This window comes from Phoenix dactylifera, chromosome 4 (assembly GCF_051530095.1).
Source record: "Phoenix dactylifera cultivar Ajwa chromosome 4, Ajwa_hap1_PhDact_Kaust_v1.1, whole genome shotgun sequence".
Classification (NCBI taxonomy): domain Eukaryota; kingdom Viridiplantae; phylum Streptophyta; class Magnoliopsida; order Arecales; family Arecaceae; genus Phoenix; species Phoenix dactylifera.
Genome location: NC_143193.1, coordinates 46,324,318 through 46,348,635, shown reverse-complemented (window position 1 = coordinate 46,348,635; position 24,318 = coordinate 46,324,318). Strand labels below are relative to the sequence as shown.

Sequence of the window (24,318 nt, the reverse complement as noted above, 5' to 3'; positions counted from 1 at the left end):
ATGAAATAGATGATTGGCTCAGATACAATGTTAGCAATCTAGCTCAAAAGCTTAAACTAATAGGACGATAAGCTCATGTGTATTTAAAGCCACCTAAAGTTTTTTCGAACTTGTAGGATGAAACCAATATCTAGCAGCACATGAAAGCAAGAAAGGAGTAAAATGGATAGTTAAGGGACAAGCAGCTCCAATATCAAATTAGCATCCAACCCAAAAACCTAACGGATGGATGGATAGGTCCATGTGTATTTAAGAGCTTACCTAAAGTCCCTTGCCAAACATATCGTGTTTATGTTACAATGAGCAGGCTTTTAGTTACAGTAGATTGTTTGTTGTGATCTTAAAGGGAAGAGAGAAGAGGTGAAAGTGGAATTAGAGAGGTTCAGAATAACAAATGTTGCTTTCGCATTATCTTCTATATGTTATTTTCTTCTGTCCCAGTAAAATAGATGTAATGGGAGTCAGCTGATAATGACCATATAAAAATACCTTTGGTGCTATAATGACCATAGCAAAGACCATAGCAATTAAATTTGTTGTTAGAGATTTTATATTCACGATGGGTTTGGTTATCGATATAGACCACTTAACACATTACTCCAAGATAAGAAATGCTCATACTAAATAATCTGCCCAATCAGGGCACTGTAATAGTTCATCAGGAAAAATGCATAATAACTATTAGAGGTTTACAAGCTCAAGCGAATAATGCCATTTCACGAATATCATTTTCGCATGATAGGGAAAACTTTATAGATTTCAAGGCCCACTTTTGTGTCTAATTGTTGGATGCTGTAAGCCTAATAGCCTAAGAGCCACCTTGATAGGTTCTACTGCTTACTTTCAATCCATGGACTCTTGGCATCCTTGAATTATTTGTACTGGGCATGGAGGTATTCCTATAGGCATATTCCCTACATTACTAAAGAGATGGTTGAAATTCATGACAAGATTTCTTCCCAAGCAGGAGAGCTGGTTGTGATTTAATTGCATCATATTGTAGCAAGATTATTTGGCAGAGTTGGTTATTGCATCAATATAAGTGCAAATAATGTATTTATTGACAGCCAGGTGATGTATCATTAAAGAATTCGGTAGCAAGTGAATAGAGAATACTAGCATTCCTGTCTCATGAGTCATTATGGTTAAAGATGGAGACATTGCAATGATAATGTTTTTAACTTGATGCTCTAAAATTTGCAATTCACAGAGCCACAGATGGTGAATCATTTTACAAACTATCAGCTGAGTTGTACATATAAATTCCATCTAATTAATACTGTTTGCTTGCCTAACCTTTCTTGCTTAAGTTTCCTAAGTTTGTAAACTACTAAGCATATGAAGCTCATGTCAGTTGTATATTCACGAATTTATTTTTGAAGGTAAATATTCATGAATTTTTCAAACTTATAATAAACAGGCTTGGCTCCTTTCTGTTGGTGATAGATAGGTTTTACTCTTAAATATTGATCAATTCATCATATCCCATGATGACATAAAGAGTGATGTGCTATGTTCCTCCGACTTGTATAAATAAATCAATTTAGCTCTGAGATTACGTAAATTCTATAATGAGAGCATGCAACTAACTCCTAGTCTCCTTCCAATTCATTTTCCTTCACTTCTCGTACTTCCCTCGCAACCCCCCTCTTTGTTGACCGCCCCATTTTCCATGCACATTATAGGAACCTGATGGAAGCAAATAGCTTCTGGTATCCCAAGACAACAACCTTCTCTGCAGTAAGCTTTTCTGGTTTTCGAATTCTTTTATGCACAGACTATTAGATAGTACAAGAGGGTGAGCCTTGGCCAATGGTAAGTTTGCTGTAACTTCAAGGTGATGGATTCAAAACATGGAAAGAATCTCCATATGTGGGGATAAAGCTGCATACATTTGATCCTCTCCGGACCTAAGCCAAAGTACGAGAATATGATAAGCTGTCTGATTGAATCTTGACATTTCATGTCAGTCATTCATGAACAGCGAGAAGATGATCTGCTATGCCAGAGAAACCACTTCTTCTTGAAGTATATAATTGCTAAATCAACACCATGCTGTGGCTATATTAAATAAAACGGTTATGTATGCTTGAATAATGTTAATGCCTGTGCAAGAAAATGTTACTTCCTTGATCTAGCTAGCAGCAAAATAAGACTGCCAGATGAATATGCTTGATTCAATCAATCTTGTTCTATGCTTTGGGCAACCATGAACCTTCGTTGCCTGAATTATCAGGCATGAGAGAAGAGAAGCAGAGCTCTGTGTCTCAAAAAAAGAAAGAAACTATCACGGTAAGAGAAGGTACTGATGAATAATCTATGGGAAAGATAGGTAGGTTTAATAGAAAACAAGCATTTCAGTAGTCATTTCTTGTTTCCTCCAAGAAATAGACTGCTATTCAGGTGCAAAAGGTAGTCATGACCAAAAAGTAATTAGCCCTCTAGCTTCTCCCAATCCCAAAAAAGGAACCCAGCATCCAGTTCAGAGCTTGTATCTGTGTATCCTAATTACTTTATTTGCATGCGTATCTGGTTGGATCTCTTCATTGTTGCTCCTTTGTCCATCCTTATGAGATCACCAACGGAGACTTTCAAGACTTGCAAAAAATCCCAGAGAGTAGGCTGAACAAAATGCCACAATCCCTGTGATACTTTAAAAAAAGAGAAATGCCATTTTTGTCATTTTCTGCATTAGGTGGTGTTTGTTTTTTTTGGTTGAGATAATGAGGTGATGTTTGGTTGTACGTAGCCATCCAAGAAGAGGCTGCAGTAAAATATGATTCTTATCATAATATATCATATAGGTAATGCAAGCTACTGAAGACGTTATCTCAGTCGTGATCAAGGATAATGGAAAATAATGGCAGCTTCTTTGTTTGTGATAGGCAACGCAACAATTTACGAATGAGCAAGTTGGTTAAACTGGAGCTTCGTCAGTCTAATCATTGTGCTGTGGTCTTTATCTAATCAATTACCTTTTTTTAAAACCATAGGTCGCGATTTAATTGCATCATATTGCAGCAAGATTATTTGGCAGAGTTGGTTATTACATCAATATAAGTACAAATAATGTATTTATTGATAGAATTTTTCAAACTTATAATAAATAGGCTTGGCTCCCCTTTTTTTTTGGGTGATAGAGAGGTTTCACTCTTAAATATTGATCAATTCATCATATCTCATGATGACATAAAAAGTGATGTGCTATGTTCCTCCGACTTGTATAATAAATCAATTTAGCTCTGAGATGACAGTAAATTCTATAATGAGAGCATGCAACTAACTCATTTTCCTTCACTTGTCATACTTCCGTTGCAGCCCCACTCTTTGTTGATCGTCCCATTTTCCATGCACATTATATAGGAACCTGATTGAAGCAAATAGCTTCTAGTATCCCAAGACAACAACCTTCTCTGCAGTAAGCTTTTCTGGTTTTCGATTCTTATGTGCACAAACTATTAGATGGTACAAGAGGGAGAGCCTTGGCCAATGGTAAGCTTGCTTTATTGTAACTTCGAGATCATGAGTTTGAAACACGGAACAAGTCCTGGTATGTGAGGATAAAGGTGCATACATTTGAACCTCTCCAAACCCAGGCCAAAGTACGAGGATATGATAGCATATAAGCTGTCTCATTGAATTTTGACACTTCTTGTCAGTTATTCATGAACAGCGAGAAGATGATCTGCTATGCCAGAGAAACCACTTCTTGAAGTATATAATTGCTAAATCAACCCTACCCTGTGGCTATATTAAATAAAACAGTTATGTATGTTTGAATAATGTTATTGCCTGTGCAAGAAAATGTTGCTTCCTTGATCTAAGAAGCAGCAAAATAAGACTGCCAGATGAATATGCTTGATCAACCAATCTTGTTCTATGTTTTGGGCAACTATGAACCTTCCTTGCCTGAATCATCTGGCATGACAGAAGAGAAGCAGAGCTCTGAAAGAAAGAAACAATCACGGTAAGAGAAGGTACTGATGAATAATCCATGGGAAAGATAGGTTTAATAGAAAACAAGCATTTCAGTAGTCATTTCTTGTTTCCTCCAAGAAATAGACTGCCATTCAGGTGCAAAAGGTAGTCATGACCAAAAAGTAATTAGCCCTCTAGCTTCTCCCAATCCAAAAAAAGGAATCCAGCATCCAGTTCAGAGCTTGTATCAGTGTATCCTAATTTCTTTATTTGCATGCATATCTGGGAGTGTAAGCTCAATCGACCAAACTATAGTTCTCAACTTAAATTACAGCTAAATTATACTTCATCAATCAACTTTCAATTCCTACATGGAAGCTCTTGATTTCATAGCTGGTCGGAGCTCTTCATTGTTGTTACTTTGTCCATCCTTATGAGATCACCAACGGAGACTTTCAAGACTTGCAAAAAATCCCAGAGTAGGCTGAACAAAATGCCACAATTACCTGTGATCCTTAAAAAAAGAGAAATGCCATTTTTGTCATTTGCAGCATTAGGTGACGTTTGGTTTTTTTAGTTGAGATAATGTGGTGATGTTTGGTTGTACGTAGCCATCCAAGAAAGGGGTTGCAGTAAAATATGATTCTTATCATAATATATCATATAGGTAATGCAAGCTAATGAAGACGTTAGCTCAGTCAATGGAAAATAATGGCAGCTTCTTTGTTTGTGATAGGCAGCACAACAGTTTACGAATGAGCAAGTTGGTTAAACTGGAGCTTGGTCAGTCTAATTATTGTACTGTGGTCTTTATCTAATCAATTACTTTTTTTAAAATCATAGGTCTACCTTATTATAGTCCACCCAAAGTGGATATATGGCCCCGGCTTCTTGGATTGCAGCGGAGAACCATAAGTTAAGACAGAACTTGAACAGAAGCTTGAAGCTGTTCTGAGAGAGCACCATGGCTATCCAGGGCCTTGTGGATTGGAGGGGAAATCCAGTCAAGAAAAAGAGGCATGGTGGAGTCAGAACTTCATATTTCATCAACTGTAAGTAGCCTCACACTCCACTCTTTGTTCTAGTCATCTGATTGCAAATTTGGTGCTAACAAAACTCATGTGGTTTTATAGACATAACAGGAACAAAAACAAAAGGTGACAAAAAAAAAAAAAGATCTGCTGCCTTAAGAATTGATGAGTTTGCTCATTTTGCAGTCATGGTGATGATGGTAAACATAGCCACCGTCGCCAACATGCTGAACTTGGTTAACTACCTACATGGCACCATGCATATGGGCATTTCAAGCTCTTCAACGACGGTCACAAACTTCATCGGCGCCTCATGCGGATTTGCTCTTTTAGGAGCTTTTTTTTCCGATTCATACATCACACGATTTAAAACCATAATCATATTCGGCCCTGTGGAATTCTTGGTAACATATATGTCACTTTCTGCTGCATGAAATCATGCAGTTTCTCTATTTATGTATTTGTAGATATTTATCCATCTAAAAAGGAGTTAGGCTCATTGAAAATATCTTGCCTTTCTTTTTCCCTTTTCTGTTCTTCATTTTGCATCATTGAATCAAAATCTTGAGACCTGTTGCATATGTTGATTAAAAATATTAAGGGTCCAATAAATCCTTATATGTGAGGAACAGAGGAGGTAAAAGATTACTAAGCTTTTACACTTAATAGCAGTTTAACACAACTACATTTACGCACAACTAGTGAGTAACAAGGAGCTTTGCTTCAAAGATGCCCAGAAAGTTCAATGATACAATATGACATATTTGCTTTATCTCAAAAAAAAAAAGATATGTTTACAAAAGATGTTCCATTCTTGGCTTATCTAACCAATCGATATGGAAAGTAGAGCCATTTTATCTCACAAATCTCCTATTTCAGGGTTATGCATTGCTAGCATTGCAAGCACGCCTCCCATCGCTCCATCCACCAGTCTGTGAGATCAATAGACAACAGAATTGTGAGCAAGTTCATGGCTTCAACTCTGCCCTGCTTTACATTGCTCTGTACACAATTGCTTTGGGTGAGGGCTGCGTGCGTGCTGCCTTACCATCTCTGGGGGGAGATCAATTCGACGATGAGGACCCAGTTGAGTCACAACTCAAGGCCAGCTTTTTCAACTGGTTCACCTTTGGAATTTCATTAGGAGGTTTCATAGGCCTTACACTTTTGGTGTGGATTGAGAACAAGAAGGGATGGGATATTGGTTTTGGTGTCTCTGCACTTGCAGTTCTCCTAGGAGTGCTGGCGGTAGCCAGTGGTGTCTCTTTCTATCGCATTCAGATACCAAAAGGAAGTCCTCTGACTCGAATAATGCAGGTAAAACTTCTCAACTAGAAGATGAATCTAATATGACGTGTTCGATTATAGGGCTTAAAATTCATTATGGCTTCAAGAGAAATGCCTCCAAGACTCTAATCTGTTGTATTTATCAGTGTGTATCGAGTTTCTTTGAAGCAAACTTAATCATATGTAGGGGCATGAGTGCTATTTTTGCTGATCTTCCCCACTTCAGGTTTTTGTTGCTGCATTCAAAAAGCGAAAGCTTGTGTTGCCTGAAAATTTAGACCAATTGCAACATAATTCTAAGGATATTGAAGTCCTTCCTCACACAAAGGGTTTCGAGTAAGTCTCAACATCATCTAGTGTCTCCAGTTTGTGCATGCGTGTGTTCGGAAAAAAAAAAAAAAAACAGTGACAGAAAAGACACGTAGCATCTAAAACAATCTGCTGTCCAAACTAAACTTTTTAAATAGCATTGTTGTATCACATAATTTTTGACAAATGTATTTTCCTTATTAGATTCCTTGATAAAGCTTCAATTAATCATGGAGACACAGGAACTTTGTCCTGCACTGTAACACAAGTGGAGGAGACGAAAATTGTACTTCGGATGCTTCCCATCTTAATCAGCTCTACGCTTGGTTACATACCTTCTCCCCTCCTCTTGACATTCACTGTCCAGCAAGGCAGCACTATGAACACAAGGCTTGGGAAGATCCACATCTCCCCTGCATCTCTATTTGTAATTCCATTGATCTTTCAGATGGTGATCCTGGTAATCTATGATCAATTCATCGTGCCCTTCGCACGAAGGATCACGGGCTACGTAGGCGGCATTACTAACTTGCAACGTGTGGGCATTGGTTTTGCTGCTATGTCATTAGCAACATGTGTGGCAGCATTGGTGGAATGGAAAAGAAAAAACATAGTAGAAGAGCATGGGCTAGAGGACTTTGAAACTGGTGTCCCCATGTCTGTATTCTGGCTAGGAGTGCAGTTCTTTCTTCTGGGCATTGTTGATGTAACTTCATTTGTTGGATTACTGGAATTTTTTAATGGTGAAGCTTCAAGAGGAATGAAATCAATAGGAACAGCCATATTCTGGTGTGTACTTGGGTTAGCATCCCTGTTGGGAACTTTCCTGGTTGACATGGTGAACAAAGCTACTAGACATGGTGACAGTGGAAGGGGGTGGTTAGGGGGAGCCAACTTGAACAAGAGCCACCTTGATCGGTTTTACTGGTTACTTACAGTCCTCGAACTGGTGGCTCTCTTGAATTATTTGTACTGGGCAAAGAGGTATGTCTATAGGCATGATCCCCGTGTTCCTCAACAGCTGACTGAAATATATGATAAGGTTTCCTCCCAAACAGGGGAGGTGGCTGCAATTTAATCACATCTTTGCATATCGTTGGCACATGTAAGAGTTGTTATCTTCCAGAGTAACTAGAAGTTTACAACATCAGAGTACGACTATTACTGAAAGCACAAATGATGTCAATTTATCAGTAGGAAGACTGTTTGTTATAATATACAATATGTTGAAGAATTAAAGGATTGAGTGGTAATTGAATGGTCTGCTAGTAGCAGGGATTGCAGGTAGATCTCTTCCTGTCTCATAAGTGAGTGATAGTGGTTAAAGATGCATATGCTACAAAAGTAAAGTTCAGGATGGTGACATGTCTTATAAACTATCATCTGATGTAACTACGAGAGGGGGTATCGTCATTACTCATTTCGTTACCTAACCTTTGCTTGCTCAAGTCTCCTAAGTCTGTAAAATAATCAACCATGTGAAGCTGATGACTATGATTATTCTTGACTTACATGAATGGATTCTACTCTAGATGATGTAGATATTGGTCCATCAAATCTTGACATAGATGATGATTGATTCCTCAAACCTCTTTATGACATAAATAGTTCAGGAAGCAGGATACTAAATTCAGATGACTATTCACGAGCTCCTCCAACTTATATAAATAGCATTAGCTCTCCTATGACATATATCTTGCAACTAAAAGCACGCAAACTAACTTCCAGTCTCAAATCAACTCATCTTTCTTCACCCTCCCTACTTTCATCACTATCCCTGCTCATTGTTCATCCTCCCACACTCCATGTAGTATAGGAACATGAATGAATAATTTGTATAGTGAAGATTCTAACCGGTTTTCCAAGCCAAAAATGTCAGGTTCTAATCGCATCTATTAGATGGTATATAAATAGTCTCACTATATCTTCCAGCTTCAACATTTATGCAGCCGTTCATTATCAGTGAGAAGCAAATGGTGTTATACCACAATAGTGACATGTTATTTGAAGCATTTAATTGCTAAATCCACACTAGCCACTTGGCTGCATGCAACTGAAATCCAAATGAATGCTGAAATAGTTAGGCATGATGTTCACAGGACTCCATTCATCTAATTAGAACAACTCATACGACTTTTTCCCATTGCCATCACTCTTGATGAATGAGCGGGCATGCATAATGGAAGGCGACGACATTGTTTTCCTTTATCTATCAAAGCAACATTGACACACAAACCTAAAACATTGGTGAATGCATCCTTGCAGTCATCAATCCTTTCTTTAGCTTTAAACAAGTATTAACAACAGTTACCTAAGTCAGCAACAGAAGGCACAGCAGGGAGGGGGAGCTCTTAACAAAAAATTAGGACAAGCGCCTAGGAAGCGATCACTGGAGCGTGACTTTAGAAAATTCTGAAGCAAATGGGGCTCCATGGATAGAAGATTTTGACTATGAGGCAGGAGCTTATGGAAATCTAGCCCAGAATAAATGGTTCAGCCCACAGTGAGCTACCTCTGACTCACTTTGACTTGAAGTAAAATTAGACTGCCATTCTGGCAGAGCAGTTTTATCCGATTAACTGGGTTAGGTGAGAAAAACAGGGGCAGTAGGCTATTTGAAAAATACCCATTCTATTCTTGAGAAGAGAGTAGGCTACAAAGGTTGTTTGGCAGTAAACTGGCATAAACCTGGTTGATTCTCCTCATTCTACTTTAAACCATGAATCAACCACGACTTACATAGTGACAAAATTCTTTTTGCCTACCCTAGGAAAAAAACACAAAAAGGATTTTATAATCCTCTTCCTTTCAACTCTTTTTTTTTTTTTAATTTTCCGATAGAGGAGACAGTAGCCGTCCCACCTCTCCTAGACCTTAGCATAGGCACCTGGGCAGACCTTAGCCTAGATTGCACTTCACAATGCCATTATTTGGAGAAAGTGGATGGCTGAATTGAACTGCATTCTATTATTTCTAGGGGTTTCACCTAAGGATTTAATATAAAATTTTACTGGCTCCTCGTAATTTCTTTGTGTTCATGTTTTTTTTTGTACCAAAACTATTCAAACAAACATGAAAATGATTTTCTTCCATTGCACACATTTATTAGAAGTAAACCATCTTTCAGAATCCAATTATCATCATATTATCAGTACTCACCATTAAAAATGCAACAATATATCAATATATTAAAGTACAAGAAGATTTGAAAGGGGAAAAAGATAAAGAAAACTTTCTTAAAGCACTTTTCCAAACTAACACAATTTCCAGCTATAAGGAAAATATATGGAGTGTCAGCCCTTTATTCATAATATATATATATATATATATATATATATAGAGAGAGAGAGAGAGAGAGAGAGAGAGAGAGAGAGAGAAAGAAAGAAAGAGACTCCACACCCATGCATTACTTAAATAAGAGTACTTTATTAAAAAGCACTTTGCAAAACTAATATAATTTCCATAACCTCATAGTAGTCATACAATTTCAAGAGTGTCAGTCATTTATTAAGTATTATACGCATACCCTCGTGTTACTCATATAAAGGTTTGAGACAACAAGGTCCTGGATTCATGAACTTTCCACTAGTTTTTGAATGTCCTTCTGCAAAAAGTATGACAATTGTAAGAATGCAGCAGATGAAGATAAGCTAACAGAGGTAGAGTGAAGTAATTGAACCTCTATTTTCAAGGGTGACGTTGTTGGTGCATATCTCTCCACAACTCTCCCATTTTTGTCCACAAGAAATTTTGTGAAGTTCCACTTGATACTATCCCCCAGGAACCCACCTTTCTGTGATTTTAAGTACTTATAGAGGGGTGCAGCATGTTTCCCATTCACTTCAACCTGGAAACACAACGTGTGCGAGTTACATGTATTCCAACATTAGGAATTTTTCTCAAATCACGTCATGAAAATATGTAAATCTATTTAAACCAAGACTGAAGGAATGCAATGAATTTCTTGAATATAATCAAAGCAATTAGCCAATAACAAAAGGTGATTGTTTTAATCTGTTTTTCTTGTAAAATTTGTGCCTCTGGAAGAATTGCATCTTTCACTACTAAATCCACACTTTTTAGCTTTTAACCAAGACTCGTTGTAGATCTAGGGAAATGTTTCCAGCTTAAATTGCATAACAACAAGATAGGTTGTCTTTGATTCTTCAGGCAAACCCATGTCCATCCCAAAGTTGTCTTTGCAAAGCTTTTACAGAGGTTTACTGTTCGATCAAGAGCCATTTGTGTTTAGTACTCAAATCTTGATAGGATATAATAACTAGTATATAGAATTTAGTTTCTCAAGAAAAAAAATCTATGCAATTTTAAAAAACAAAATGTAGTTGCAAGAAATGTGCTCTACAGGCAAGTTAAATCGTTGGGTTTTATTGCATTACATTTTTAAATAGTGAATCAGTAGCTAATGCCCAACATACGGCATGCAGATTCCAGAAATACCTCTCAGCTAACTGCTTGAGACAGCTGAAGGGCATCCTCAACCATTCTTTCGATGGAAATTTATTCATCTTTTGTTCCGTGGAAATGTAAAAGCATGTCTGAAACTGGGTATGTTAACCTATAACTGTTGAACAAATAAAGTCTCATCCTCTTTTTTTTGTTTTTGAGAACAACAGCGGGAGCAGCACCAAGCAATTGTCAGAAGTGATGAAAGAATTACAAATGCCAAACATTTGGGGAACACTTCCTGAGGTCCGAACATGAAACCTAGTCCAAATAGAGGACATGCAATCACTAGGCTATAACCTTGTTTGCCTCAATTTTATTATAAACAAGTGGGCTTCTGCCCTCCATTCCCCTCAAAGGAAGAGAGAGGGAGGTGGGGGTGGGGGCGGTGGCGGTGGAGGAGAACGGGAAATAGGTTTTAGTTTTCCACAACACAAGGTTGCTGCACTCTAACAGAGTAAGACGCTTCAAGGATAAGGTTGCTGGATAAAGATCATTCTGCCTCCTAACGATCAACTGTAAACTGGACTTGTAAAGACTATGTTTCCTTATTGAAGACCAAGTCAGCTGCATTATTCACCTAGCTCTTCAATGTAAGGTCATCTAATAGCAGGACAAAGAATGATAGAATTAATAAAAACTTTGACGTAAAGAAAGCACAAAGTTTGTTTGCTCAGACATGTACCATGCAGATCATCACTCCTGCACCATGCAAAGCATATAAGTCTTCAAATGAAGAAAACATGCTTATCGCAGAATGAACTTTCTTGTTTTTGCACTTACCTTATCAAATATGGGGAACTCAGCTTTGAACATTGTGCAGGCAACCTCTTGAATTTCCTCATTGCTTCCAGGTTCTTGGCCACCAAATTGGTTGCACGGAAATGCCAGTATCTCAAATCCTATTTACCAAATATCCAGAAGCAACTTTAATAATCCTTCTCAAGGAGAGTTGAGCTGATGGATCATTTTGAGAAAGGGATAATAAACAAACCTCTATCTTTGTACTTCTCATATAGAATATTCATCTCCTTATAGTTGGAATGAGTAAATCCACTGCATCATTCGAGATTCAGTATCAATGAACTGTCTGTCACAGAAACGACATCTGCAAAAACTACTGCATCTTTGACAAAAACAAGATCTAAAATAGAACTACGAGAACTACTATGAGAAATTCTAAGTTGGCAAAAATTGATCAAAATAAAAAAACTACTATTTGTTGATAATGGTGTTTCCCAAGTGGATGTTTAATCATTAAAATGCTTCAAGTTAGTGTTAGTTCTATATATTGATAGTGTCTATGCATGCAGAAGTACTTGCAAGACCTAGAATACTAGGGTAAAGCGAAAAATCAGTGGGATGCTGAGGAAATACACCATGAGAATTAATTAAGTAGCTTGCCAATTAGAGGGAATTGTTTCGGGGGTAAGAAATATCTAGTACTTCGACAACATGATGTAGTTCAAACATGGGAGTATGATTTTCTTTTTCAACTTCAGGATCATGTTATTAATTGGTAGTTATACCCATCTCTAGTATAATTGAATGGCCCAAATATCAGACAATAAGAGAACTCTTCAATCAGCCATAGATTAAAAACCACATTGTTTGATTTAGCATCAATATACTCCAAAAGAAAAAAGGCACATAATAATGCTGCATGGTTTCTTTCTTGTGAAAGAACAGCAGATGTACTCATGGAAACATCAAAGATATGTTTATGGATGAAATACTATATCTCTGAATAGAAATCGAGGATAGTTTTTCCAAATCTAACCTAAAGACACATGATGAAAGATTGAAAGATAGAAGATGAATTTACAAGAGTCATCAGGAATATAGTTGTGCAAAAACTCACACCATGTACATGTATAAAAGAAATGAATATATTTCCTGGTGGAGCTTTTTATAGCATGTTATTCAATCTGGATTTATTTGCTTTTGGATCATTTAAAGAAGATGCCTCACTCCAAGAGATGTAGGCTCATAAAAGTTAAAATTAAGATAAAATGCAAAAATCCAAAATCACATACAAGCAACATCTTATAGTCAGCCAAAACCTAGTGCTTTGGGACTTCCCACAAACTTCTTCCGTATCTCTTATCACCTTTTCTCTTAGTTATTTTTACCTATATATCAAGAAAGAAAAAAAAGTTAAAGCCTACCAGCAAAGTAACTCGGGATTTCTCAGTTCGGAGCAGCAATAAAGCTTTCATTCCCGAACATTTTTACCCACATAAATCCAATCTTTAGATCCCCTCAATCCCAAAACCCATCGCATAAAATGATTTTCAGAAAGAAATGAACTCAGAACTATTTCATGATTAAAAAAAGGGGGCTTTGATTCATTAAACTGAATTTGAGTACATACCATTTAGAAGCAACATTAACAATGAGAAGAACCTTTCCATTGTATGTGCTCAGGTTCACATCGTTGGCATTTATATCCTGTGCAAGATTCCATCAGAAGAAGAAAAGCAAAATTAAAAAAAAAAACACGAAATAACACAAAAGTAATACACTACATCGGATCAAATTAAAGAACACTGCAACAGCATCCAACCAACTTCCTAAAGCCATGTTTCTCTTAGAAAACAAGAAATATTTTTTCGGGAGAAAAAACAACTTCAATCCCTTTGTAACGAAAACCAATCTCGGAATCTATACTGTAGATTGGCTATAATCAAAAGATCGGTTTTTTAACACAAGGTTATGACCAAAATCTCATCTTGACAGCAAGCATTAGAAGGTGGCATTTCAAAATCCCAGAACATAGGACATATTAAAGGGCTTGAGACAATAAATCCTGGAAGTGGATGAGTATAAGAACCCCATACCTTAACAGTGATATCATAGATGGATTTGGGCGTCTCCTCTGCCATTTTGTCAGGAGGAGGAGGGGGGTTCCTTAAGAAGAAGAAGAAGAAGAGAGCTAAACCCAGAAAGAAAACAGACCAGGAAAAGCTTGGTTGCATGTGTCAATGGCTTTTGTAAGAAGGGGATGGTGGAGAGGAACCCACAACGGAGTTGGAAAAGGGCTGCGAACCCCTCACCCCCGAGCCAAATTTCAGCCGGAACAAGCGAGGCCAACCTCACCTACGGCCCAGACTATTCCATTACTTGGAGGCTTGGCCAAGCATTGTAGCAGTCAACCCGACCTCACACGGGCCCTCTACAGTGCCCATGTGAGGTTTAGGGCCATCAGCCACGACTGCATCAGCATGTGGCCAACCGCACATGCGCATCAGGCACGCAGCCCTCCGCATGCGCACCAGCAACGCGCGGCCCTCTGCACGTGCATCAGCCAGCGCGCATCCAACCACAAGCACACCTGCAGCGTGTGCCCCTCCGCGCGCACGCCCATCAGCGTGTGGCCTTTCGCGCGCACCCTTAGCCACAGTCGGGCGCTCGCGCCTTACCACAGCAGCATGCACGCGTAAGGCACTCTGCCCACGTGCGCCCAACCTCGCCAAAGTGCGCACGGCGCCCTACACCCACGCGCACCGGACAACCACAACCCGAGTGCGCGGCCAACCGCACGCCCGAGCCACTGCAGCAGCAACCAAATGTGCGCGAGCCAAGCCTAGCAACGCTCGCGCACGTCCAAGCAAGGGCTGACCCCCACTCACTTGAGCAGCCCCCGGCGCACATCTGAGTGACTTACCACGCATGGAAGGAGCTGGTGCACAGCCAAGGCACCCACCCGAGTTACGCCAACACCTGGCACACATGCAGCAGCCACTAGTTGCTGCAAGCACGCCAAGGATGGGCACAACCACGAGAGGCAACAAGGGGCACCAACCCATGCGTGCGCACCTGAGCACACGTGCACGAGAGAGAGGTCTAGCAGCACCTAAAGGCAAGGCAAGGCAAGCACGCATGCTGCCCATAATTGGGAACAAAACACACCCGGTCAAGTGCAACGCCAAACCCATGCCTTTGAGCAAACTGCACCTAATCAAGTGGACCAAAGCCGGAGCTCAACCAAGCACAGATCCGGCCACACAAGGCTCAACCATGGAGTGCACCGAGCCGCATGCACCAGCAGCCAATCACGCCCAATCAAGACAGCCAAACCAAAGGATAGCGCCCAGACTTAGACACATCAAAACAGTCCTTAAATGGCTAAGTCCAACTGCAGCAGTCTGCACCCAATCAAGCCCAATCCAAGGGGGCACGTATCAGCCAAATGTCATCCAACGGGCCACGCGCCAGCAAACACAAATGCCCCCACATGCCAAACTTAGCAGCCATGCAACCTAGCAACATGCGCATGGGCTAAACCCATGTAAATCAGCCTATGTTTAGCCAAGCCCGACCACATTCGCACTTGGCAAATCAAGCACAAACCAACGGGCATCACATCAGCCAGCACATGCATCACATGTGCGCCCAACCAATAAAGAAGGAAGGAAAACCCCCAAAGGTAGCGCTCGGCCAAAGACAGCAGGGTGAGCCACATGGCACAAATCCAAGCAAGGGGCCAAAGGAGGAAAGAGCACATGTAAAATGCGAGGAGCCCAATGACTCTTCCATAGCTATCCGGCGAGCAAGAACATAGGCGGCCAAGATGCAGCAGGCTGCCAGATGAAGGGAGAACAACGACTGGATCCGTGTCCCGGCCAACCGAGCGACGCATCCAGGGCGTCCAAAGAGCCCAGCAATTTCGGCACATGGCCGCAAGGGATCAGCATCAATTTGAATTCCCTTGCGGTTGAATAGGAATAGTTTTTGAATTTCAAAAGCATGCCGCCAATAAGCTATTCAGCACATGGGCATTAGGCCTATATAAAGGAGCCATTAGGGCCCTTCCAAGATATCTTTTTATCATCATATTTTTTCATTGTAAAGGGTTATCCCTTAGGTTTCCTAGATGGGAATTTCGGCTGCAAAGCTTGGGCTAGGGTGGGGTAAATCAACTCCCCTTAGATTGTTCTAGACAAAGCATGATCCCTTCCCGATCTTGTTAAGAGTCATTTTCATTTCTTTGTCTATTGCAATAGAATCATCTTTCTTTCATATTCAGCCCATACTTTGATTCTTTCCTATCGCCAGGCACCTATATTGGAGTAGCATAGGCGTGGTTCCAAGGGCAGCAAGAAGAGAGCGTGTTATCTACATCAAAAACGGTCCCCTCATCATCTTCATCCTTAGAACCTTGGCATGGGGTTTGGGACCGCAGAGACACGTGGGCCAATAGGAAATAAAAGAAGTCAGAGAGAGTTATGTTGGGTATGATAATTTTCTTTTTCTAAATATTGCTTGTTATGGACTGTCGGTCATATAGTGCGTAACGGTGAAGCGTAAAAGGAGTGAAAAATAATTTAGATGATGAGATTATATTCCAAGAAGTTTTGATGAACTCATGATGACATGAAAATTTTGGTTTCATGGAGAAAAAAACGATTTTGTTCTATTTTAAAAAATTATAGATTTTTTTAAAATATTTATTTTTAGATTTTTATGGATATATCTATTCATGTTTAGATTAATTTACTATACCCGATTTACCAAAAAATATAAATTTTACAACAAAAAAAAATAAAGTGAATTTTAGATCTTCCTACACAATTTTATTTTTATCTTTGTGTTTTAGGTATGAGATAGGAAATAATGTATACATATATTAAAATTGTATCAAATATTCAAAATATATGTATGAAATGTTCGATATATATGTATTTGAGGATGATAGTGTTATTTTGATGATTAACAAGCAATTCTCTAGAGTATGCTATAAGTTAAAATTGATACTTCATTTATAAGTTCATTGCTCTCAGTACATTTGCTTAATTGGAAATATATATATGGTCTTGTTCATTTGGATGAAACTAACCTTGAGAATGCAGCAAAGTGTGGATTGAGTCGACCCATAGGTTGATTGGGTCGACCCCGGCACATCGAGGAATCATCTGGCACACTCCTGCAAAAACAGCACAAATGAACAGTGAGTTGGGTCGACCCAAGGTAAGCAAGAGTCGACCCAACCTCCAAAGAACCTCAAAATGCAAAGGAAGAATGCTCTCTGGATTTACTGAGAGGGTCGACCCAAGAAGAAGTTGAGTCGACCCAAGTAAACCTTGAGTCGACCCAAAGAAAGGTTGGGTCGACCCAAGGCAACAGAAGGCTGAATTTCAAGTTTCTGTGTTTTCTGAGAGGGTCGACCCAAGAAATGGTTGAGTCGACCCAAGTGAAGGTTGGGTCGACCCAAGGACAGGTTGAGCCGACCCAAACACGGGCTGAACATAACGGCTAGTTGTGCAGAAATGCTTTTTGGACTCCCAACGGCTATAAACGGCTAGTTTCTTCAATCCAACGGTCAAAAGGACTATTTGGAGGTTGGAGAAGTATTTAAGAGGGAGTATTCATCAGAGGAAGCAAGCTTTTGGGAAAATACATTAAGTGCATTCAAGAGAGAACCCTAGCAAGGCAAGCTTCATCCAAGTGCTTCATTCAAGAATCAAAGAAAGGGATTGAGCAGATTCAAAGAGGCATCAAGAGCTCCATCCTCCCTTGAAGAGTGAAGCATCCTTGACAAAGAAGAGCAAAGCCACTTCAAAGCGATAAATACTTTCTAACTCTTCTTTGTAGTTTATATTGTTTCATATGCTCATTTAGGAGTTTGAATCTTTTCTTTTCATTTGTTAAACACTTTGTAAAGGTTCGTTGGTGAGCCCGCAAAACCAACAAAGATTTTTGGTGAACCCGAAAAACCAAAGTACAAAGGTTCGTTGGTGAGCCCGCAAAACCAACAAAGGTTTTTGGTGAACCCGGAAAACCAAAGTGTATAGGTTCGTTGGTGAGCCCGTAAAACCAACAAAGGTTTTTGGTGAACCCGGAAAACCAAAGTGTATAGGTTCGTTGGTGAGCCCGTAAAACCAACAAGGTTTTTGGATTGTGAGCCCGGAAAACAATCCAACTGTAATCCGCGAGATTATAGTGAATTCCCAAGGGGACGCTTGGGGAGTGGACGTAGGTGCTAAGGAGAGCACCGAACCACTATATATTGTTGTGTTTGTGTTGTGCTTGTGTTTCCGTTTATTCTTGCATCATCTTCTATCTTTGCACTAGTTTAAATCATTTTAATAGCTTAAGAAAGCATCCACCGCACTTATTTGAGAAAACGTTTAAAGCACCGAAAATAAGAAGAAACCAATTCACCCCCCCCCCCCCCTCTTGGCTTGTCACCTTGGGCAACAAGTGGTATCAGAGCGAGGTGCTCTAATAGTACTCATTGATCTCACAATCAAGAGTTAAAGATCATGACAACCCAAGTGGGATGTTCTATGAGTGAGGGACAATTAATTGATAGACCTCCACTATTTGATGGTATAAACTACACATATTGGAAAGCACGCATGCGCATTTTCATTCAAGCACATGACTACGATTTATGGAGTATCATAGTCAATGGGCTACACACAAACACTAATCATGATAAAGAAAGGTTTCAGCAAAATGCAAAAGCCATGAATATTCTATATTGTGCATTGGATGATAGTGAACTTAATAGCATATCTTTTTGCATAACTGCTAAGGAAATATGGAATATGCTTGAAGTTAAATATGAATGCACTAACGTTTCTAGTGAATTTGAAACTAGTTTCGAAGAAGAAGAGCATCAAACTGAAACTGAAAATCTATACTTTGGAGCACATGAAGATGAGGTATGTACTCGAACACAAAGTGATTTCTCATTCAAAAATCAAGTACATACTGAAGCTCAATCTGATTTTACATTCGATGAACTTCATGATGCTTTTTCTGATTTGTATTTAGAACATAAGAAACTTATTTATAGGAACAAGAACTTGAAGAATGAAAATCAAATTCTAATAGATGAAAAACTAAAACTAAATAATAAAATTGAAATCTTAATTAAAGAAAATAAAGAACTAAATCAGAGAAATCAACTTCTCACTGAAAGCCATGATAAACTTAAGAAAAACAATGAATTGCTTTCAGAAGATAATAAAAAATTAACTAAAGAAGTTGATAATTTGAAACCTACTGTTGAAAGATTCACTCCCAGCTCTGAAAAACTGAATTTAATGATAGAAAACTCAAGAGCTGTATATGACAAAGCTGGATTGGGATATCAACCTTGGTACACTCAAAAATCTTTCGAGAATATATTTCTGAAATCCTCCACTATTCATCCTAAAACGATTTTTCACAAATCTGGTGAAACTAATAAACAAAAACAGAAAACTGAAAATTCATTATCTATTTTTGCTAAATCTATGTTGTTTAAATTTAGCAAGAGTATGCAGAAGTATATTACTTGTACTCCTAAAACCTGCAAACTAATAGACAAAATGGTAATTAAGAGAATATGGGTTCCAAAAGGAACAATTATAGCTAACCTGCAAGGACCCAAAAGAGCTTGGGTTTCTAAGTTGAAAACATGATCATTGTTAGCAAATGTGTCTAGCTACCCAAGATTCCAATGAAAGATGTTATCTGGACAATGGGTTCTCTAGACACGTGTTAAAGAATAGAACTTAAAATATAATTAAGAAGAGTGACCAAAATGGAAGAAATAATGAAATTAGTAATCCTTGCATCCTCTCATATTGAAATTGTAGCTAGTATTAATCATTTCTGTGATATAGGTGATACTTTTGGTATGAAATGAAAATATATCCAAATCACTCCATCTTTCTATATTATGCTTCAGTTATTGATGGATAATTTGCTTAATCAATACTCTTAGAATAACTCTTTGAATTATCTATATGCTTGATTGAGAGTTCTTATCCATGGCATTATCCTTTATTGATCATAAACATAAGAATGTCTACTTGGTATATTTTTTTTTAATATATGTATTAAGAATACCAAGATTAAAGAGTCTAGTTTTGGCATATAAAATCAACTCATACTAGTATGGACTTAATCTCAAAAGACCTTGTCATTGGTTCACTTAGATTAATTTTTGCAAGGTCAAAGTTTGCTATGTATGTCATCTAGAAAAATAAACTAGAATCATTTCTAAATTTGAAAACATTGTTTCCACCTTTTAGCCGTTGGAAATTCTCCATAAGAACTTATTTGGATCTCTAGGATTGTGAACCTAGGAGATAAGCTCTCTAATTTTGTAATTATGGATGATTTCTCAAAGCTAATGTTGGTTTTATTCTTGGCACTTAAATTGAAATATTTTCTGCTTTGGCACAAACTTACAAAAGGTTTCAAATGAAAAAGGTTTGCAAACTATGAAAATTCATGGCACAGCTTTGAAAACCAATTTGTTGATAAGTTTTGTACAGAAAATGGTATTGAATACAATTGTGCTTGCACCAAGAACACTATTGCATATAGGGGTTATAAAAATATAAAAATAGAACCTTTGTTGTGTAAGGACAATGCTTTGTGATTGTAGTTGATTAATACTATCATCACAGCTTGTCATATTATAAGGTTTCTATTAAATCTATTTTTAAAGAAAACCCCATGTGAACTCATGAAAAACAGAAAATCAAATGTTGCATACCTTCATATTTTTCAGTTATACATATTATGTTCTCAAGAATGAAATATATGCCAAATCTGATAAAACAAGTATTTCTTTGGATATTACTCTTTGAACAATGCATATAGAATATTCAATGAAAAGATACTAGTTATAGAAAGATCAATTTATATTATTCTTATTAAAATTAGATCTTTTATTGAGAATATAGTTTATCACTTTGATTCTATGTAACAATCTGAATTTTGATAGAAACAATTGTTTAAGATAATTTGATTAAAACTCAACTTGTATATCTTATTGATAATTATCTTAAGCAAATAGAATCTAAGCTAAATTAATTCTGAAAATAAAAAAAAAATTGATTTGACCTTGATAAATCCTTCTATTACCTCACATGCTTGTCCTTGAACCATTTTACTTAATGAAGTTATCTCTTTAGTTCAAGTGACTTGTGCTTGCTTATATTTAGACAATCTCTTGAGTGAAGTGACTTAATATTCAATTATTGTCATATCTTATGTTGAGTCATCTAGCTAAGGAATATATTGTATGAATGTTTTGTATCTTGAAGAAACTAATGACTTTCCTTCAAGAAAGAAAAAGATTTTATTAATGATACAGAATTTATGAGCAAGAAATTTCAACTTGAAGAACACCTCGATGAAAGATACAATAAACATTCCCTTGCAAATAAAAAAAAAAGGGAGAGATTTTCTTCAGCCAAGGGTGTAAAGAATCTAAAAGGTATTTGGCTTGAAGAATGCTAAATGCACTGGTAATCTAAACTCTTCTCTTGTAAGTTAGTTGAGCAAAATCAATAGTTTGAAATTATATGGTAGCATGATTAAACCTTTAATTGCTGATCATCTTGATATCATGCTTCATTCTCATGCTAGTGATGATTGTTTCATGGTGTGATTAAATTGAAGTTTACCTTTTCCTATATAATGCATAACCATGAAATACACAAGTTTATGCCTCAAATCTCTAATTCAAAATAACTTGTGATAAGCTATGAATCATTGGGTATAATGAAAATGCTGTTTGCATGATATTCATTTATATGCAGCATATAAGATTATTTCTTTATTCTGCTCTTTCATGTAAATTACTTGAGAATAACAAAAAGAGAGAGAGATAAAGAAAAGAAAATGGATATTATTCAAGAGAAGTAAAATCTAAGTAAAGGCAAATACTTCAATCTTAAGGAAAAGCAGCGCAAGCATAATATATTCAGCATATTTGTGAGACTTGTGTGAACATTCTTTTGGAAGGGATAAAATCCGTAATTAATTATATTTAAATAGGGAGAGTTTGGAGTGAATATCTTGTTGCTAAATAGAACAGTTTAACATTTCTACATTGCTCATTATAGGGATGGTGCCAATGGGGAGGCTAGTGGTAGTACCCGGTACTATTTGACCCAACTATTCGGTGTAGGGCATATTAGGGACGGCACAAGAGGGAGGCTAGCGGTAGTACCTCGTGCCCCTTCCAACTCCACCGGATAGGGAGCAAATAGAATATAGAGCATAGAAAAGTAAAATCAAAAGAAATGAAGATTACAATGTTCACTAAGTGGTTAAAGGAAGCAATTCAAAAATGAGGAAATGAATGACAAGATAAATGAAAGTATATAAAAAGCTTGTGAAAAGCCAAATGAAGTTTCGATCACTTGAAAACACACCTTAAGGATAAAATCAGTGTAGAACTATAGGGAGAGTTTATTTGAAAAGAATTAATTTTGATCCTTGATATGCTTGCTCTTAATGTTTTAATACATGATGTTTTGAATTATGTATTTTCAATATTCAAATAGCAAAGATCTTTCCTGAATATAACTTGTAATGCTTCATGCCTATAAAATTTGATTGAAACATATTACTACCAACAACAACATCATTTTGTTTTAATGAATATATTTTGAAAAATAAAAGAAAAGAATAATTTGAATTTGCAAATTAGGCAAAATGGATTGATTCTGATTTATCTTTTATCTTGCCTAACATTAGTACATAATATCCTCCAATTTGTACCAAAATTCAATATGAATTACAAAGATTCTGGATGTGCTCTAATGTTCTTGAAATATGTGTTTTCAATCTTAATAATTTAAGATGAGCTACAATGTAGAAGATGCATATCTCAAATTATAATCCTGAAAGCCTCCTTGAGAATCTTTATGAAATTCAGAATCTGATTTTATATAAAAGCTTAAACTCAATATGAATTTCTAGATAAAATTACAGCTTAAGAAAAATAGAATAATTCTGATGCCTTGATTGCTTGCCCCGATACGCATCTGAAACATATCATTTCTTATCTTCAAAGTGTACTAATATTGGTCTGAATGATGTGTCTTTTGATGATCTTGATTGCAAACAAATATTTTTAATATATGATTTTATTTTGATATTGAAAAGATTTATTGTGCTTCATATATACATTGCTGAAAAACCTTGATTAAGAAATTGAGTTCTATAAATACATATACTTCAATGATCATCTATATATTTTTTCCTCTCCTACATTGTTAAAGACTTTCATCAAAATATATATGTATATATATTATTAAAAGAGTGAATGATCTCAAGTCTAGAAATATTTCAGCTCACTCAAATGATTCTTAAAAGAAAGAAAATGTAATTACTTTTGAAAGAAATTTGAGCTTCAAAAGAATTATTTTCTGATTAATATTTCCATACATATTAAAAAAAATAAGAGGAAATATAATTTATTCTTGAAAGATTAAAAAGAGTGATTGCTATAAATTTTGAAAAATTCTAGATCACTCTACATTCTTGATATCATAAAGTTTCAGTTTTATTCACGTTTATCATTAAAATCTGAAATTCAACAAAAGAAAAGAAAGTTTAAAAGAAAATGCATCTTTTGAGGGGGAGCTTTAAATACTCAATCTCTTTATTGAAAATTATCTTCAAACTCTAAACTCTCAAATGGAATGATTAATTGAGGGGGAGAAAGAAAATTTCAGAGGGAGAGATCATATAGAACTTAATCATGTAAATTCACAACTAAAGATGAGAGAAAGAATACCAAATGTAAAGTGGTATTAAACTCTGTGCTTCATTGAATATCTTTTGAAAGTTGGATTTTCATCTGTACTTAATTGGTAAATCACTTGTTTTGAAAACTAAGTGAAAAGGATTCCATTTGTCTTAGTATTGGAAATTTACTTTGGAATCTACTAATGAGCTCTTATTGGCTTGCACCTTAGTGTTTCAATCCTAAGCCAATTCATTTTAATTGATTTTGATGTTATGATCTTTAAAGGAGTAAAAGAAAGTCTTTAAGAGAGCCTTAAAAGAACTTTCAAAGCCCTAAATTTAATGTATCCTACATTGCATAAATTCATGTTTTGGTATCTATGCCCCAATACTTTTATATCATGAAAGAACTTTGAAGTCATTAAGAATTAAGGATTCAACATAATCTTATATTTTTCGAGTATATAAGTTTTGATCTTTATCTGCTCTTATATTATACTCTGAAAATTAATTAGATTGCTCTCATTTTGCTATATACTTAATATATTAAAAAAAAAATGTTGGATTTTCATCCGTGCCTTTCTTTGAATATTATTCTTGATACTTCTTGAAATAACATGAAAAAGATTCCATCTACACTTGATTTCAAAACTATCTTTGGAATCTACATTTAGAGATCACTTCTGGCTTACATTCTAAATATCTCATTCCTAAAGCCAACCACATAGAAATAAGATATCATTTTATTAGGGATCATGTGCAAAATGGAAACATATGAGCATACATGTACTGAAAAACAATTAGCTCACATATTCACAAA

The 24,318-nt window shown here is 36.9% G+C and overlaps 2 protein-coding genes across 2 annotated transcripts; one reads left to right on the top strand and one right to left on the bottom strand.

The window, feature by feature from the left end:
* The first annotated feature begins 4,606 nt into the window (after positions 1-4,606).
* Positions 4,607-8,097, top strand: LOC108511666 (protein NRT1/ PTR FAMILY 4.3-like). Its single transcript, XM_017845294.4, has 6 exons — positions 4,607-4,681; positions 4,762-4,970; positions 5,136-5,353; positions 5,829-6,266; positions 6,463-6,572; positions 6,750-8,097. The coding sequence occupies exons 2-6, from the start codon at positions 4,883-4,885 to the stop codon at positions 7,621-7,623; spliced, it is 1,728 nt and encodes a 575-aa protein (XP_017700783.3). The 5' UTR covers positions 4,607-4,681; positions 4,762-4,882; the 3' UTR covers positions 7,624-8,097.
* A 1,854-nt stretch (positions 8,098-9,951) lies between these two features.
* On the bottom strand, positions 9,952-14,175 carry LOC103717546 (putative phospholipid hydroperoxide glutathione peroxidase). Its single transcript, XM_039133735.2, has 6 exons — positions 13,850-14,175; positions 13,384-13,460; positions 12,004-12,065; positions 11,793-11,911; positions 10,225-10,392; positions 9,952-10,149 (listed from the first exon to the last, which is right to left on the bottom strand). Exons 1-6 carry the CDS (start codon positions 13,985-13,987, stop codon positions 10,117-10,119), a joined length of 597 nt encoding a protein of 198 aa, XP_038989663.1. The 5' UTR covers positions 13,988-14,175; the 3' UTR covers positions 9,952-10,116.
* Positions 14,176-24,318: the final 10,143 nt, after the last annotated feature.